The following is a 19,143-nucleotide window of genomic DNA, read 5'->3' on the forward strand; positions in this document are numbered from 1 at the left end:
CAGGGTGTTCTCATGAAATAAAGCCTCAGGAAATCTAATAAGAAGCTAATTTAAAGGTGGCTCTAGCCTGTGGCTTTCCTTCCTACCCAAGAAGAGAGCAATCCCCAGCCAACCTGGTTTTCTCGAGTTCCAGCTTTATCAGCAGCACCTGCAAAATAGGACAGGACTATCAGAGGGCATAATCTTTTGACTTCCTTTTCCCCTCACCTGAGCAGCTAGTGGTGGTGAGCCGTGCTCCCTGCAGCCAGCCCTGTCTGAGCTTTATTCTCCAGGGCTTAGAGCTGGAGGAAGAGTCAGAGTGCACCTCTTCTGTTTCCTGCCCCGACCTTCATCTTCAGTGGGCCCAGCACCCAGCAGGGAAACTTCTGAGTATTGCCTCTGGCCAATATTAGCCCAAGGCAAGCCCCACCAGGCACCCATGGAGAACAATGAGAGGGCATTCCTGTCACTGTGTGACCCTGAGACAATGGCATTGGCTTCTCTAGCCTTTTGCTCCCTTTCTATCAATTTTCTTCATAGAGCCCACTTGCTGTTTGTAAATATCTTGTTTCTTTGTTCTCTTTTCCTCTAGGAGATAACCTCTATGAGAAAAAGGACCATGTATCAATATGTCTCTTTGTATACAGAAAGTGCTCAATATTTAAGGAATGATTGGATGAAAAAAAATCCCCAACTCCATCTCTTGTGGCCATGGTAACACTGCTTAGCCCTGTGTGAAGTACAAGTTAAAGAATCTGAATCCTGCTGCAGAATTCTTGCCCCTGGAGAAATCAGCTGTAAGGGTCCATTTCTTTAAAGCCCCAAGATACAGGGCGGGGGAGTGGGGAGCAGGGGGAAGAAATAACAACTGACATAAGCCCAGGCAGTCTGACTCTTGTCAATGCCAATTAGGCAGGTTTGGATCTGCATTCATACCTTTCAGATGCCCTTCAGGGCTTAAGGAGAAAGATGCAAAGGGATGAAATGACATTTGAATGGCAAGTGTGGTAGGGTAAGGATCTAGTGCAAGAAGCACTTGGTTCCTGGATGGGACAGCCTTGGTGCCTGGGTTTGCTTTATTCACAGACTGAGTGACTCTTAAGTTTCCAACTTCTTGACCATTAGTGACTACTTGCTATGGGAAAAGCACTTCAGACTTCATAAGATGAAACTGTCCTAGGGCTTGTCATTTTGTTCAGTCCTCAACTTTCCACTCCATAGCCTGTTTCTATGCAAACATCAGCATGTGGAGCTAGATGCAGGGAATCAGAGAAGATTAAATCTATTCTCCACTGGAACTCCAATGAACCACCAGGGCCTCTGTCTCTGGCTCATATGAATTTTACTGGTCCACTACAGGGAGGCTAAGAGTCAGGGAGGGCTTGTGATAGAAGGGTTGAGATGGGGTAAGAACAGGTGGCCTGTCCTTGACAGGTTGGTAGATATAAGAAGCTAGAGCAGGTCAGGCCCTACTGGCTTGTTCAATTCCTAGTTTTACACTGGTCTTGGAGAGCTGCATCCCTCATTGCACACCAACCCCATCTCCACCGTTTGAAACTGCTCTCAGGATCACCCACTCTTGCTCTCCTAAAGTACTTGTAAGGCACCTGGTAGGGTGGAAAGACAGGGGAACTCACCAGAAGGTCCCTGGAGGCCAGGGGGTCCTTGAGGACCAGGAGGGCCTGGAGGACCAGGTGGTCCCATAACCGTTGTTCCTGGAATTCCAGGAATCCCTGGAATTCCTGGCGGTCCCTGGGGTCCTGGAGGTCCTGGGGGTCCTGGAGGGCCATTGGGTCCAGGAGGTCCTGCTTTCTTTCCTGAAAAATAGGGTTCAGTGTTACTTTTTTTTTTTTTTTTTTTTTTTTGAGATGGAGTTCTGCTCTGTTACCCAGGCTGGAGTTCAGTGGTGCGATGTCGGCTCACTGCAACCTCCACCTCCCGGGTTCAAGCGATTCTCCTGCCTCAGCCTCTGGAGTAACTGGGTTACAGGCACGTGCCACCGTGTCCGGCTAATTTTTGTATTTTTAGTAGAGATGGGGTTTCACCATGTTGGCCAGGCTGGTCTCGAACTCCTGACTTCGGGTGATCTGCCTGCCTTGGCCTCCCAAAGTGCTGCTGGGATTACAGGCGCAAGCCACCATGCCTGGCCTCAGTGTTGCATTTGTAGTTATTTCCTGGATGACTGGACTGTCAGGAGTTCTACAGACTTCTGAGGACACAAAGTCAGCTCTCTGGGAGTCCCTGCTAAAGAGTTGGATACCTTTATCACACAGCTCTGTCTCCCTGTCTCTGTCTGTCTTGTGCTTTCTCTCCCTTCCCCCCACTCCCTTTTGTGAATACGCATTTACAAAGCTAGGTTTGAGCATATAGAAATAAGTGGCCCTCCAGGAGATCAGTCTGTGTCTGTGGGGAAACAGACACAGTAATGGGATAGTAGAAGTGCTACCTTAGTGGGTAGGGACCAAATGCTGAAGAGGTCAGGGAAGGTTTCAAAAAGGAGGTTACATTTCAGCTGAGTCCAAAGGATGAGAACTACCAAGTGATTAGACCTATGGGTCACTTTGTGGTTCTTTTTAGAATTGGGCTATTGTTGAAGAATGCAGAGCTTTTATGTTTGCTGCCCAGTTTGGTGGACTTGATGTCGATAACAAGAGGAAGCTGTACAGCCTGGCCTTAGGAACAGTATCAGCTCCGGGAAGGTTCCTCTAGGAGTCAGGATGTACAGGAAATGGGGGTTGGGATGGGGACAGTGCTAGTTGGGAATGAGAAATGGGAAGGAGTTTTGGAGATGGGGGAATGGAGAAGGAGGAAGAGGGGCACGGGAAGAGGGGGAGGGAGAGAGAGATATCGAGAAACAGGAAAGAAGCAGTGACAGAGAGTAGAGAGAGCTGAGGAGGAGGCAGCAGGTTTCACTTTCTTAGCTGACCTCTGTAAACTCTGTTTTAAAAGATCTCTGGGAAAGGAAATTCTGTAAACTCCATAGTAACATGTTCCAATGTTTATTGCCCCTCACTGCTCACTGTTAGGAAGTTCTCTGGTATATTAACTGATGTCCCTCTTGTGGCAGTTTAAGCTCTTATTCTATTTGCATAGACAGAGAAGAATATACATATACATAATCCTTATATATGAAAAGAAGTTAAGTCACCCACCAACCCCTATTTCTATAGGCTAAATAATCCAGCTTCCCAAAGTCTTTCCTCAGAAGTCCTATTCTCAAATGTATTACTAATCATGCCCACCAACTCTTCCCCCATTTCCTCCTTGCTATCCTTCTAGAACAATCTCGACCCTCCTATTTCATATTCCAGTCCTTTCAACATTCCTACCAGGATGTAGTTATCTTAAATGAGTCATAACTGTGGTCTTGAACCAAAACCTCCAGCTCCTCCTGTTGACTTCCTCTGCTCTGTGCTGCTACACTCAAAGACTACAGGTGGGCACAGGTCTTCTTCCTTCCTTCACCACCTTCTCACAATTTTATGGAAAGTTTCAGGAATGGAAGCCTGTTTCCAGACTTCATCACAATGTCTTCACCTGAGGTAGTTTCTTAGTTTTAAATACAACCTTTCTAGTCTCACTAAAGACCTTCTTACTGACTCTGACTTCCTGCTCCCCAGACCCTTAGGCAGGAAAATCCTGTCCTGATTTATCAGGTCCTCCTTTAAGAAGAATGCCTCATGGCCAAGAAACCAAATCCTCATGGCAATGCCACTCAAGAGGCCAGTTGTCTATGTCTAACCACATCTGCATTTGGAATAAAACCATGGGGTTATCGTGGGGCCTCTTCCTCAGAGAGGAAGGAAAGGAAGGTCCAGAGAACATCTCTCCCAGAAGAGTCCCTGTAGCCTTAAAGACCTAGAGGCATGAGCTTTAGAGGTTTCTCTGCACTTAGCAGCAAAAGATTGGATCTGCCCCATTTCTAGATCTAGCCAATTTCAAGATGCTGAACAGGAAAACCATCTCCCTTCAGATTTGGGCACCTTCCAAATCAGGCTTATTCAGAGCCCAAGTTTCAATTCCAGCTAGTGTAGTGGAAAGAACACAGAATCTGTACTCAAGAGATAAGGATGTAAGCCCCAGCTCTGCCACAGACACACTTTGGGCAAATCCCTTCCTCTCCTTGAGCCTCAGTTTCTACATCTGTGAAACAAGGAGCTTGGCCTCAATGATTTCTCTGTTTCCTTATGAGACTGACTGAGCTTCCATAAGGAGGGGTGACTTACCACTTGCAGTCAGGAAGCTTCCTTAGCCTGGTTGTAAGGTTTGCTTCTCCCTCCTTATTTTCTAGGTGGCATAGACACAGAGGTTGGTGCATATTAGGCTGTCCTGTGTCCCAAGATTTCCAAGCCTAACAGTGATTTTCAAGCTACAGGGTGTTCTGTGGGTAGCACAAACTTCAGCTTCAAGAATGTGAGTCTCCTGTAATTGCTAATGTAATTTTGGAAGACTTACAGCCAGAAACTCCTCCAGTCCAAGAGACTAATGGTTGCAGTGAAAACAGAATGTTCACTTATGAAAATGTTAGAAGGCATTTGAGAAAAACTCCTGCTTTGTTCCAGTTCTGCAGCTGGTCCTCTGTTCCTCTGCAACAAGGGTTAGGCAAGTGTGCTTCTCACACTTGTATACTTACACAAAGCTGCGCTCAGAGAAGAGAATGTACAAAATGACCCCTGGAGCAAGAGGATAACTTCAGAGGATTGACTCCCTTCTCTGGATTTCCTTACTTTAACAGAACACCTTATGATATAAAAGCCCAGAGACGTCTGTACTTAGAAACATACCCTATGTAGTGTTAGATGAAAGAATATACACATTTCTTTCAAAGCTAAACTTCATCAAAGGAGTATTTCCTTAACCTTTTAGCTAAGCCCCAAATGAAAGAACAACCAAAAGTGAGTGAATGAGTGAGTGAGAGAGAGAGAGTTGTGGAAGGAGGAAAATTCCATTAAAGGGTGAAAATTAAGTGAACAATTCAATTTACCTCTTCAAGCATGTGCCTATTCACCATATCCAAGGAAATCCATATTAAATGGCTTCTAAATAACTTTCAGCCAAAGTAAATGTTTAAGGCCTATGTGCACTCTCTTCTCAATAATGTCCAAGGTAGCAGTGCCAGGCAATGATCTGAGTTATAATTTCTGTTTTAAAGGGATGTGACAAGATTTAAGAACTACATGTTTGAAAATCAAATCTACTTTCTTAAAAGACAGAACATCTTGGTGGTAAATGCCCAGGCCCCACAGGGAAAGGTTTCCTCACTGACTCCAGCTCCCTGGCTGTTTTCCAACCTTGCTCAGTTCAGGCACTCAGGAGGTCAGGTCATTCCTCAGCTTCTTTACAACAGACACACAACTTTTCCATGTGGACTATGATACTTCAAGGCACCAGAGTACCCTAGTGTTCGAAGAAGTGGCAGACTGCAGGTGAAGCCAGTCTTTTGGCCTAGTCTGGGGTTGGCAATCTATTCTATAAAGCTCCATAAATCTTATCACACAGCATCATTTCACTTAAAGCATTTTCATGAAAAATCATTAGTTTTACTCTGTCTTCCTCCCAGGTCAGAACCCAGAAACAAACAGGTGCTTTAGCTAGTTTCATAATTGGGTTTTTCAGTCCTAAGTAGTAGACCATATTGCCTGGCCCTGTCTTTGGAGACTGTTCTGTCTTTGGATTGATTCTCCTCTTTTAGTTAAGTGAGCACTTGTACGTGCCCTAGGGCCAGTTTCATTGCAAGTACACTGGGGACTTACTGACTCAACAACGGCACAATGGAAGCTGCTTTGAAAAGACTAAACGGTCAGGGTACTACCCCAGAATAGCATTTTCATTACAGAGAAAATGATATTGAATCCTCAAAGCAAGAAATACCTTCCCTGACTCTTTGGGAAATCAAATCAGGGAAGCTTTAAGTCCAAGAAACAGGGTGCTGACATCTTTTGATAGGTAGTGTATCTAGTTCCTACATGGTGACTCAGGATTTCATTCATACCCAATCACTGATTTGATAAAGGAGGAAAAAAAAAGGATAAAAGCGAGTGCCTGTAATCCCAGCTACTCAGGAGGCTGAGGCAGGAGAATTGCTTGAACCCCAAAGGCGGAGGTTTCAGTGAGCTAAGATTGCGTCACTGCACTCCAGCCTGGGCAACAAGAGTGAAACTCCGTCTCAAAAAAAAAAAAAAAAAAAAAAAAAAAAAAAAAAAAAAAAAAAAAAAGATAAAAGAAGAGCAGGGAGAAGAGTAAGGAAGAATGAAAGAAAGAGGTGAATCATCACTAAAGAATGATTTCTTGGCCGGGCGCGGTGGCTCAAGCCTGTAATCCCAGCACTTTGGGAGGCCGAGATGGGCGGATCACGAGGTCAGGAGATTGAGACCATCCTGGCGAACACAGTGAAACCCCGTCTCTACTAAGAAATACAAAAAATAGTGGGCGAGATGGCGGGCGCCTGTAGTCCCAGCTACTCGGGAGGCTGAGGCCGGAGAATGGCGTGAACCCGGGAGGCGGAGCTTGCAGTGAGCAGAGATCCGGCCACTGCACTCCAGCCTGGGCTACAGAGCGAGACTCCGTCTCAAAAAAAAAAAAAAAAAAAAAAAAAAAAAAAAAGAATGATTTCTTGTTCTTCAGAAACTACAATACTCAAGAAGATAACATATTGAATAAAATAACGGACAGACAATGCTGAAAGAATGTAATACAAAAATCGTACTCTTGATTTTTTTTTCTTCTAATTTTAGAAAAGATATGACAAGACAGCAATTTTATAAAGTAAGGAACTTACCCTTTTTCTTGTTTTTAACTGGACCTATATGAAAAAGAAAATAGATAATTAAGTCATTAGAAATGAACAGAAAATGTTTATTTTCTAAGATAGTCACTAGGAGGGATCCCCAAGACACTGCAAATTTGAGGGAGTCTCACAGTCAAGGGTCAGGCTTTTGGCAAGGATCCAACTATCAAACCTCCCCATTCTGTCTTCTGGCTCTTGAGGCCACAAAACTTTCAAGGAAGATTTTTCCCTGGGGAGAAAAATCTTTCTACCTCAGTCTTTGGGGTGAGGGAATGGGTACTTCTCCATAGAGATGAAATGCCCAGAAACGCACAACTCAACAACCTTAGGACGGCATTCCATTAATTCTGCAAGTCCTGAGGTTGAAGAGTCATGCATTCAGGTGAGAATCTGATATGAAGTCTCATGTGTTGAACTTGGAAGGAGCAAAGGGTTATTTTCATGGAAAGAGCAGAGCAGCAGTGTTTGATTAACTTTTAGTCACTTCCTTATCATGATTTAATTTGTTCCTTATTAAAAGTTTGACCATAATACACTCGTGAGGGCCACATGCATTTCCATTGTAATTTACCATAAGTTAATGGACACTTTAACAGAAATGTCGGCCGGGCGCAGTGGCTTATGCCTGTAATCCCAGCACGTTGGGAGGCTGAGGCGGGTGGATCACGAAGTCAGGAGATCAAGACCATCCTGGCTAACACAGTGAAACCTCGTCTCTACTAAAAACACAAAAAATTAGCCGGGTGCCTGTAGTCTCAGTTACTGGGGAGGCTGAGCCAGGAAAATGGCGTGAACCTGGGAGGTGGAGCTTGCAGTGAACCGAGATCACACCACTGCACTCCAGCCTGGGCGACAGAGCGAGACTCCATCTCAAAATAAAATAAAATAAAATAAAATAAAATAAAATAAAATAAAATGAGAAATGTCAACCATTTCATTGGCAGTGAAATCACAAGCATTTTCTTGGGAATTACTTCTAAGGAAAATAATTCTAATCAGTTGAAGGCACTTGGAAAACCCAAGGTGTTTCTAATATAGTTAGGTGACCACAACTCACCAAACAGTTTAGGTCACTCCCAGACAGTCACTTTTTTTTTCCCTTCTAGGAAATCAGTTCTCTTCATTCTATATTTGGATTTGACTTTCTTTAAATACAGGTATTTAAAATCTGTTCCAAACTGCCATGAAGACACAATTATACATTAAACCACTGTCAGTGCCCTCAAGAGCTTACAAAAGGAACACCAAGCATTTTAATATTATAGTTTATAAAACATATTTCCATTTATCATCTCATTTGATATTTGCAACAAACCTGGAATGATCTCTAACTGTAAGAGCAGGCCCTATTAGAGATCAGTAAAGTCTCTAACCTGGAGGGCTGCCAGAGTGGCCATCAGAGCTTTCACAGGTCTCTTGAAAAACCAACGTCTGTGTAGACTTTTCTGGCAAAGTAATTTCATGAGCAACAGTAGCTATTGTTATGTCCAGGGGATGTTTTAGATTGGAGCAACCTGCTGTACTTAAGGTCATGAATCTCAATTCTCTTTTCCTTCTCTCTTCTCCTTTCCTCTCCTCCTAGTTCTTTGTCTTCTTTCTTTGTTACCCATCCTTTATGAATTTTTTTAACAGCATTGTGAGTTCTTGAGAATGTGCTTGCAAGTTCTGAGAGGAAACTACAACTACATAGACATTAATGATAAGAGGCAGCGACTCAACCTGAGAAATGCCTTTTTCTTGAACAAGAAAGCTGTCTGGGGAAAGATTTACACAGAAAGGGCTCAGCTCTATCAGCCAGCCAGCCACCACAGCCTAGGAGAGTAGTAGAAAGACAGCCATTATAGCCACCCTGCCCTCTTGGCAAAAGTGTGCTAGCCCGGACCAAGATTTTGACCATTTCAGCTGGTTAAGGGTAAGCACTGTTATATCAGACTTCAAAAGCATGCTTTGAGGAAATCGGGCCATCACCAGCCAACCAGTCCTTACTGAGCATGTGTATGGAAGGCAGTAAATAAGGAAACACAACTTACAACTCTATCTTCAAGAACTGACAGTTGAATAGGGAAATACAAAAGATGAGGGGTGGCTTCAGGAATTATACTGGCCATTTAAGGGGAACAAATAGCTTCCTGGAGAAGGTCTGACCTAAATCCACAAGTGAAAAGAGAGAAATGGAAATTTCAAAATCTTTTTAAGCTTCAATTATTTTTATACAAGATATACCTACTCCTTACATATACATAAATGCATGCATACATACATATATGCATAAAAAAGAGGAGCAAAAGGAAAAAGAGCTTATTAAAGTACCCCCAAATAACCTCTACTAACATTTCATGCACATCTAGAAGTCTTCTATGTGTATAAATAGGTATTTTTACAAAATCGGATCAGATGAAAAGTGTCATTTGATAACCTTTTTTATGTCAATAACTACATTTTTACATTGTAATTTTTAATATGGATGCATCAGCGTTTAATCATCTTTGATAGGTATTTAGACTGGGTCCAGTTTTTCACTATTATAAACAATGATGTAATGTTTTTACATATGTAAATTTTTATACACTTGTCCAAAGGTTTTTTAGGATGTGTCATTAGAAATGACACTGTTGGGTCAAAGGGTGTGAAAAGCTTTCCTTACATGTAATTAAACCTAATAATCTTTTCCTATATGGTTACTGCCTTCAGTGTCATGCTTACTTAGGCCTTCCCTAATGTGACATTATAGGTAACTCTTTATATATTTTCTAGTTCTTTTATGGTTTCATTTTTATTTTTAAATCTACAATTAATCTGGTATAGATTTTGGCAAACAGTGTAAGACAAAGAGTTAAGTAAAATTTTTATATTTTTTCCCTAAAATGCCCATGACATGAAGAGTACCAAGAGAAACAGGGCTCAAAGTCATTTCTTAAACTTTTATTTTAGTTTCAGGGGTACATGTGCAGGTTGGTCCTATAGATAAATTGTGTGTCACAGGGGTTTGGTGTATATATTATTTCATCACCCAGGTAATAAACATAGTACCCAATAAGTAGTTTTTTGATCTTCACCCTCCTCCCACTCTCCACTTGCAAGTAGGTCCTGGTGTCTATTGTTCCCCTCTTTGTGTCCAGATGTATTCAATGTGTAGCTCCCACTTACAAGTGAGAAGATGCAGCATTTGGTTTTCTGTCCCTGCTTGTGATTATAGCCTCCAGCTCCATTCATGTTGCTGCAAAGAACATGATCTCATTCTTTTTTATGGCTGCATAGTATTCCATGACATGTATGTACATTTTCTTTATCCAGTCAACTGTTGATGGACTTTTAGGTTGATTCCACATCTTTGCTATTGTGAATAGTGCTGCCACGAACACACATGTGCATGTGTCTTTATGGTAGAACAAGTTATATTATTTTGTGTATATACCCAATAATGAGAGTCCTGGATTGCATGGTAATTCTGCTTTAAGTTCTTTGAGGAATCACCACACTGCTTTCCATAATGGCTGGACTAATTTACACTCCCACCAGAAGTATATAAGTGTTCCTTTTTCTCCACAACCTCACTGGCATCTCTTGTTTTTTGATTTTTTAGTAATAGCCATTCTGACTGGTGTGAGATGGTATCTCATTTAGTTTGGATTTATATTTCTCTAATGATCAGTGATGCTGAGCATTTTTTCATATGCTTATTGCTCATGTATATGTCTTCTTTTGAAAAGTGTCTGTTCATGTCCTTTGCCCATTCTTTCATGGGGTTGCTTGTTTTTTGCTTGTATATTTAAGTTTTGTTGGGAGCAAGCCCCCCAAAATCTAGCCATAAACTGGCCCCAAAACTGGCCATAAACAAAACCTGTGCAGCACTGTAACATGTTCATAATGGCCCTAACGCCACGCTGGAAGGTAGTGGGTTTACGGGAATGAGGGCAAGGAACACCTGGCCCACCCAGGGCAGAAAACCGCTTAAAGGCATTCTTAAACCACAAACAATAGCATGAGCGATCTGTGCCTTAAGGACATGCTCCTGCTGCAGTTAACTAGCCCAACCTATTCCTTTATTTTGGCCCATCCCTTTGTTTCCCATAAGGGATACTTTTAGTTAATTTAGTATCTATAGAAACAACGCTAATGACTGGCTTGCTGTTAATAAATACGTGGGTAAATCTCTGTTCAGGGCTCTCAGCTCTGAAGGCTATGAGACCCCTGATCTCCCACTTCACACCTCTATATTTCTGTGTGTGTGTGTCCTTAATTCCTCTAGCACCACTGGGTTAGGGTCTCCCCCATTGAGCTGGTCTGGGCAAGTGGTGTCCATTCATGGGGGCTCGAATCCAGGTCGAAGGGTTGCCAGAACGACAGTTGGAATGGAAAACTGGCTGGAGGACACCTGAGTACTCTTAAAGCAATCCCTGTGGTGAGTAAGAAGGGGAGCTCAGAAGTGTCAGGGTAACAATGGGACAGGTGTGGGGTCTGGTTCGTTTCACCTTGGAACTTTTTCACACTGATGATGAGGAGGAAGGAGGGTATAGCAAAGTAACAGAAGAGGTTACAGAGCATGTTTATTTACTAGCTAAAGCTAAAGTGGCAAAGGAGGGAGAGGTTCATCCCTACCCTTCTGCACTCTCTCATTATTATTTTGAAGATAAAAGACCCTCCAGATCTTTCTATTCTGGAGGACACTGGGCAAAAAGTAGTTGCCCCAGTGACTGTTTGAGCAGCGCCTCGAGCGACCGCTCTTAGTTCTATTCAGGCAGGAATTCAGCAAGTTAGACAAGAGGGAGATTTAGAGGCTTGGCAGCTCCCTGTTAGAATACACCCCCCAGATCAACAGGGAAATATTACAGCTACATTTGAGCCTTTTCCTTTTAAATTACTCAAATAATTAAAACAAGCTATAAATGAGTATGGACCAGGTTCTCCTTTTGTAATGGGACAGTTAAAGAATGTTACTGTTTCCAGTCGAATGATTCCTACTGACTGGGACACTCTTACTCAAGCTTGTCTAAGTCCTGCTCAGTTCTTACAATTTAAAACTTGGTGGGCAGATGAAGCTTCCATTCAGGCTGCTTGCAATGCCCAGGCCCAACCTCAAATTAATATAACTGCAGACCAACTTTGGGGGTTGGTGGCTGGGCTGGTTTAGATGCACAACTGGTCATGCAGGATGATGCCATAGAACAGCTTAGAGGAGTGTGCATTAGAGCTTGGGAAAAAATCACTTCAGGTGGGGAACAATACCCTTCCTTTAGTGCCATAAAACAGGGACCTAGAGAACCATAGGTTGATTTTATAGCTCGGTTACAGGAGTCTCTTAAAAAGATGATTGCAGATTCAGCTGCTCAGGATATAGTGTTGCAGTTATTAGCTTTCGACAATGCTAATCCCGATTGCCAGGCTGCTCTGTGACCTATCAGAGGGAAAGCACATTTAGTTGATTATATCAAGGCCTGTGATGGTATCAGAGATAATCTGCATAAAGCTACTTTGTTAGCACAGGCAATGGCAGGACTGAGAGTCGATAAAGGAAATACTCCATTTCCTGGAGCTTGTTTTATCTGTGGGAAGCATGGTCATACTAAAAAAAAAACGTAGAAAAATCAGCAAGTCAGGCCGCCAGATACGGGAAAAAAGAAAACTGTTGAGCCTGAAATATGTCCAAAATGTAAAAAATGAAAACATTGGACTAATCAGTGTCACTCTAAATTTGATAAAGATGGGAACCCGATTTCAGGAAATGCCATGAAGGGCCCGTCCTGGGCTCCATTCTAAACCGGAGCATTTCCAGCTGAGGCCATTCCCTCACCCCTGTACGATGTCCGTCCCCCGCCACAGGCAGTAGTGCCGCAGTAGATTTATGCTGCACAAAAGCTGTGAGCCTTCTGCCTGGGGAACCCCTGCAAAAGGTCCCAACAGGAGTCTGTGGACCCTTGCCAGCAGGGACTATAGGATTACTTTCAGGAAGATCTAGTGTAAGTTTAAAAGGGTTACAAATACATACAGGAGTTATTGATTCAGATTACAATGGGGAAATTCAAAATTCCATTTCTCGCACTGGTTTAATTAGCTCCTGACAAAATTCATACTACTACTCCTTACTCCTACTTGGGGACCTTAGTAAATGGCACTACCATTGTGCCACAGAAAGTAACCATATGTTGGGATCAACTAAAAATATTAAATGACTTTCAAAAATTACTAGGGGATATTAATTGGATATGACCTGCTCTAGGCATTCCTACTTATGCCATGAGTAATCTGTTTTCTATCCTTAGAGGAAATCCTAGTCTCACTAGCCCTTGGCAATTAACAAAGGAGGTAGAGGCAGAGTTACAACTGATTGAGAAGCAAGTCCATAAAGCTCAGATAAATAGAATAGATCCAGAGAAGACTCTCAATTTGCTAATTTTTTCAACTCAGCATTCACCTACTGGTGTTATTGTCCAAGAACGGGACTTAGTAGAGTATTTTTTTCTTCCACATACTAATCCATGGACTCTAACTCCTTATTTATATCAAATCTCTACTATGATAGGGATTGGGAGAACTCACATTGTTAAATTACATGGATATGATCCTGGAAAAATTATTGTCCCTCTCACGAAGGCACAAATACAGCAAGCTTTTATAAATAGTCTTACTTGGCAAACCCATTTAGCTGACTTGGTGGGTATTCTCGATAATCATTTCCTAAAACGAAGCTGTTTCAGTTTTTGAAATTAACTAATTGGATTCTCCTTAAAATAACTAAATTTAAACCAATTGAAGGTGTTGAGAATGTTTTTACAGATGGGCCTAGTAATGGTAAAGCTTCTTATTCTGACTCAAAAAGTAAAGTTTTCCAGAAGTCTTACATTTTTCTCTATGTGGAATATTAAACACCTCACTGGTATCCCATCCAATTCTCAAGAACAAGCCATAGTGGAAAGAATGAATCTCTCCCTAAAACAGCAGTTGCAAAAGCAGAAAGGGAGAGACAGAGAATATGGAACCCCATTGATGCAACTGAACCTAGCATTAACTTGAAATTTTTTGAGCCTGCCCAAAGGCCAGATGTTATCAGCAGCTGAACAGCATCTACAGAAACCAGCTGCAAAGACAGAAACAGAACAACTGATTTGGTGGAGAGATCCAATAACAAAAAGTTGGGAAATAGGTAAAATAATAACTTGGGGTAAAGGTTATGCTTGTATTTCTCCAGGCCAAAATCAATAGCTGATTTGGATACCATCAAGACACCTGAAACCTTATCATGAGCCAGATGCTGAGGAAGAGACTCCGGGAGGATCCTGAGGACCCCCCGGTTGCAGCCGTGTTGAGACTGACGCTGAGGAGGACCCAAACTGTCACGAGCAACACCCATCGAACACAGCCACCCACCTGGGGACAGATCAAGAAGCTGTCACAAATGGCAGAAGAAAACCTGAGGAAAGCAGGACAACCAGTCAGAATGAATAATTTAATGGTAGCTATGATAGCAGTTATTACCACTGCCGTGAGCATTCCTTCAATAAGGGCTGGTAATAATGCCTGGATGCAATCACTCTATGACACAGTTACCATAATAAATCTGCTTCTATAATTGAGGCATACCGCCTTCAAAAACCTATTTGTAAACAGGATTGGACCCATTTAGAAAAAATGAACGCACTTGTTTAGGAAGATTGCTTTGCTGAACAGGCAGAGGTGCTGCACAACGATTCCTATGGAGTCATTATTAATTGGTCCCCTAAGGGGATATTTAGCTTGAATTGCACCTCTCAGTCTGCGTGCCACAGTCACACTATGTTCAGATGATCTGGACAAAATGGTCAGATGGTAGAAATGATAAGAAGTATGGCAAAAGTTCCTATTATCTGGAACCATGGCAGTATAGTAACACCTCAACCTCAAATGATATGGCCCACTCTAAGCGCTAAACAAGGATTTGTGGAAACTATTAAATGTTCTTAATAAGATCAAAATTTAGGAAAGAATAAAAAAGCATCTAGAAGGACACTTGACAAACTTGTTTTTGGATATAGCAAAATTAAAAAACAAATATTTAAAGCATCCCAGGCACACCTGACCTTAATGCCAGGAACTGAAGTACTTAAAGGAGCTGCAGATAAATTAGCAGCTAGTAACCCATTAAAATGGATTAAAAAACACTGGGAAGCTCTGTGATTTCAATGATGACTGTGTTTTTAATCTATGTTGTTTGTCTTTGTATAGTCTGCAGATGCGGATCTCGACTCCTGTGAGAAGTAGCTCACTGTGACAAAGCTGCCCTTGCTTTTATCTCTGCAAATCAAAGAAGGGAGACATGTTGGGAGCAAGCCTCCCAAAATCTGGCCATAAACTGGCCCCAAAACTGGCCATAAACAAAACCTGTGCAGCACTGTAACATGTTCATAATGGCCCTAACGCCACGCTGGAAGGTAGTGGGTTTACGGGAATGAGGGCAAGGAACACCTGGCCCACCCAGGGCAGAAAACCGCTTAAAGGCATTCTTAAGTCACAAACAATAGCATGAGCGATCTGTGCCTTAAGGACATGCTCCTGCTGCAGTTAACTAGCCCAATCTATTCCTTTATTTTGGCCCATCTCTTTGTTTCCCATAAGGGGTACTTTTAGTTAATTTAGTATCTATAGAAACAATGCTAATGACTGGTTTGCTGTTAATAAATACGTGGGTAAATCTCTGTTCAGGGCTCTCAGCTCTGAAGGCTGTGAGACCCCTGATCTCCCACTTCACACCTCTATATCTCTGCGTGTGCGTCCTTAATTCCTAGCGCCGCTAGGTTAGGGTCTCCCCCACTAAGCTGGTCTCAGCAAGTTTCTTATAGATACTGGATATTGCATCTTTGTCAGATACATTGTTTGCAAACATTTTCTCCAGTTTTTGGGTTGTCTGTTTACTCTGTTGATAGTTTCTTTTGCTGTTTTGCTATGCAGGAGCTCTTTAGTTTAATTAGGTCCCATTGATCAATTTTTGTTGTTGTTGCAATTGCTTTTGTGTCTCTGTCATAAAATCTTTTCCAGGGTCTATGTCTAGAATGGTATTTCCTAGATTTTCTTCAAGGATTTTTATAGTTTTGGGTTTTAAATTTAAGTATTTAATCCATCTTGAGTTAATTTTTGTATATGGTGTAAGGAAGGGGCCCAGTTTCAATTATCTCTGCTTATGGCTAGCCAGCTATTCAAGCACCATTTATTGAATAGGAAGTCCTTTGTAGATTGTTTGTTTTTGTTAATTTTGTCAAAGATCTGATGGTCATAGGTGTGTGACATTATTTCTGGGCTCCCTATTCTGTTCCATTGTTCTACCTATACCATACTGTTTTGGGTATTGCAGCCTTATAGTATAGTTTGAAGTCAGGTAACATGATGCCTCCAGCTTTGTTCTACTTCCTTTGGATTGCCTTGGCTATTCAGGCTCTTTTTTGGTTCCATATGAATTTTAAAATAGTTTTTTCTAGTTCTGTGAAGAATGTCATTGATAGTTTGATAAGAATAGCATTGAATCTGTAAATTTCTTTGGGTAGTAACGCCATTTTGACAATATTGATTCTTCTGATGCATAAACATGGAATATTTTTCCATTTGTTTGTGTCATCTCTGATTTCTTTGAGCAGTGCTTTGTAATTCTCATTGTAGAGGTCTTTTACCCCTTGTTTAGCTGTATTCCTAGGTATTTTATTCTTTTTGGGCTATTGTGAATGGGACTGCATTCTTGCTTTGGCTCTCAGCTTGGATGTTGTTGGTGTATAGGAATACTACTAATTTTTGTACATTGATTTTATATCCTGAAACTTTGCTGGAGTTGTTTTATCAGATCAAGGGGCTTTTGGGCAGAGACTATGGGGGTTTTCTAGGCATAGAATCATATTGTCTGCAAACAGGGATAGTTTGACTTCTTCTCTTTCTATTTGAATGCCTTTTATTTCTTTCTCTTGCTCAATTGCTCTGGCTAGGAGTTCCAGTACAGTGTTGAATGGGAGTGGTGAGAGAGGGCATCCTTGTCTTGTTCTCGTTCTCAATGAGAATGCTTCCAGCTTTTGCCCATTCAGTATGATGTTGGCTGTGGGTTTGTCATAAATGGCTCTTGTTATTTTAAAGTATGTTCCTTCAATGCCTAGTTTGTTGAGGATTTTTAACATAAAGTGGTGCTGTATTTTCTTAAAAGCCTTTTCTACATCTATTGAGATGATTATGTGGTTGTTGTTTTTAGTTTTGTTTATGTGGTGAATAATTTTTATTGATTTACATATGTTGAACAAACCTTGCATTCCAGGGATAAAGCCTACTTGATTGTGGTGGCTTAGCTTTTTTGAGGTACTGCTAGATTCAGTTTGCTAGTATTGTGTTGAGGATTTTTGCTTTTACGTTCATCAAGGATATTGGCCTGAAGTTTCTTTGTTGTGTCTCTGCCAGGTTTTGGTAGCAGGATGATGCTGGCCTCAGAGTGAGTTAGGGGGAAGTCCCTCCTCCTCAACTTTTTGGAATAGGTTCAGTAGGAATGGTACCAACTCTTCTATGTACATCTGGTAGAATTTGGCTGTGAATCCACCTGGTCCTGTGCTTTTTTTTTTTTTTTTTTTTTCCCCTTAGCAGGCTATTTATTACTGATTCAGTTTTGGAGCTCATTATTGGTCTGTTCAGGGATTCAATTTCTTCCTGGCTCAGTCTTGGGAGGTTGTATGTTTCCAGGAATTTATCAGTTTCTTCTAGGTTTTCTAGTTTGTGTGCATAGAGGTGTTTGTGATAGTCAATTTTTTTTTTTTTTTGCATTTCTGTTGTATTGATGGTAATGTCCCTTTTGTCATTTCTGATTGTGTTTATTTTGATCTTCTCTTTTTTTCTTTATTACTCTGGCTAGTGGTCTATCTTATTTATTCTTTCAAAACACCAACTATGACTTCATTGATCTTTTGTATGTTTTTTCACATCTCAAATACATTCAGTTCAGCTTTGATTTTGGTTACTTCTTGTCTTCCACTAGTATGAGGTTGGTTTGCTCTTGTTTTTCTAGTTCCTCAAAGTGTGATGTTAGGTTGTTAACCTGAGATCTTTCTAACTTTTTGATGTGGGCATCTAGTACTTAGCACTGCTTTAGCAGTGCCCAAGAGATTCTGGTAAGTTGTATCTTTGTTTTCATTAGTTTCAAAGAATTTCTTGATTTCTGCTTAATTTAATTATTTTCCCAGAAGTCATTCAGAAGCAGGTTATTTCCATGTAATTGTATGGTTTTGAGTGATCTTCTTGGTATTGATTTCTATTTTTATTGTGCTGTGGTTTGAGAGTGTAGTTGGTATGATTTCTGTTTTTTTTTTTTTTAATTTGCTGAGAATTGTTTTATGGCCAATTGTGTGGTCAATTTTAGAGTATATTCTATGTGCAGATAAGAAGAATGTGTGTGTGTGTGTGTGTGTGTGTGTGTGTGTGTGTGTGTGTATATATATATATATATATTTTTTTTTTAATTGGTAGAAAGTTCTGTAGATGCCTGTTAGGCCAATTTGGTCAAGTATCAAGTTCAGGTCCCAAATATCTATGTTAGTTTTCTGCCTCAATGATCTTTCTGATACTGCCAGTGGGGTGTTGAAGTCTCCCGCTATTACTGTATGGTTATCTAAGTCTCTCAGAGCTTGTTTTATAAATATGGGTGCTCCTGTGGTGGGTACATATATATTTAGGATAGCCAGGTTTTCTTGTTGAATTGAGCCATTTACCATTATGTAATGTCCTTCTTTGTCTTTTTAAATTGTTGTTGGTTTAAAGACTGCTTTGTCTGAAACGTGAGATGGGTCTCTTGAAGAAATCAGCTGAGTCTTGCTTCTTTATCCAACTTGCCACTATGTGACTTTTAATTGGGGCATTTACATTCAAGGGTAATGTTGATACATGCAAATTTGATCTTGTCATTGTGTTGTTAGCTGGTTATTATGTAGACTTGATTGTGTAGTTGCTTTACAGTGTCAATGGTCTACGTAACTAATTGTGCTTTTGTGGTAGCCAGTAACGGTCTTTCATTTCCATATTTACCACTCCCTTAAGGACCTCTTGTAAGGTCTGGTGGTAATGAATTTCCTTAGCATTTGCTTGCCTGAAAAGGATCTTATTTCTCCTCTGCTTGTGAAGCTTAGTTTGGCTGGACATGAAATTCTTGGTTGGAGTTTCTTTCTTCTTTCTTCTTCTTCTTCTTCTTTCTTCTTTCTTCTTCCTCTTCTTCTTCTTCTTCTTCTTCTTCTTCTTCTTCTTCTTCTTCTTTCTTCTTTCTTCTTCTTCTTCTTCTTCTTCTTCTTCTTCTTCTTCTTCTTCTTCCTTCTTCCTTCTTCTTCTTCTTCTTCTTCCTTCTTCCTTCTTCTTCTTCTTCTTCTTCTTCTTCTTCTTCTTCTTCTTCTTCTTCT

General features: G+C 41.2%; 1 protein-coding gene across 3 annotated transcripts in view; it reads right to left on the reverse strand.

Annotated features, from left to right (window-relative positions):
* The window catches only part of EDA (ectodysplasin A), a 435,590-nt gene that overhangs the window by 9,910 nt on the left and 406,537 nt on the right, over positions 1-19,143 (reverse strand). For all 3 annotated transcript variants that reach the window (XM_025372254.1, XM_025372253.1, XM_025372252.1), the window contains exons 3-5: positions 6,758-6,781; positions 1,617-1,796; positions 114-148 (exon numbers count right to left, since the gene is read on the reverse strand). In XM_025372254.1, coding sequence (XP_025228039.1) covers positions 114-148; positions 1,617-1,796; positions 6,758-6,781 — 239 coding nt within the window. The remainder of the gene's footprint in view (positions 1-113; positions 149-1,616; positions 1,797-6,757; positions 6,782-19,143) is intronic.

Source organism: Theropithecus gelada, chromosome X (genome assembly GCF_003255815.1).
Source record: "Theropithecus gelada isolate Dixy chromosome X, Tgel_1.0, whole genome shotgun sequence".
Taxonomy (NCBI): Eukaryota; Metazoa; Chordata; class Mammalia; order Primates; family Cercopithecidae; genus Theropithecus; species Theropithecus gelada.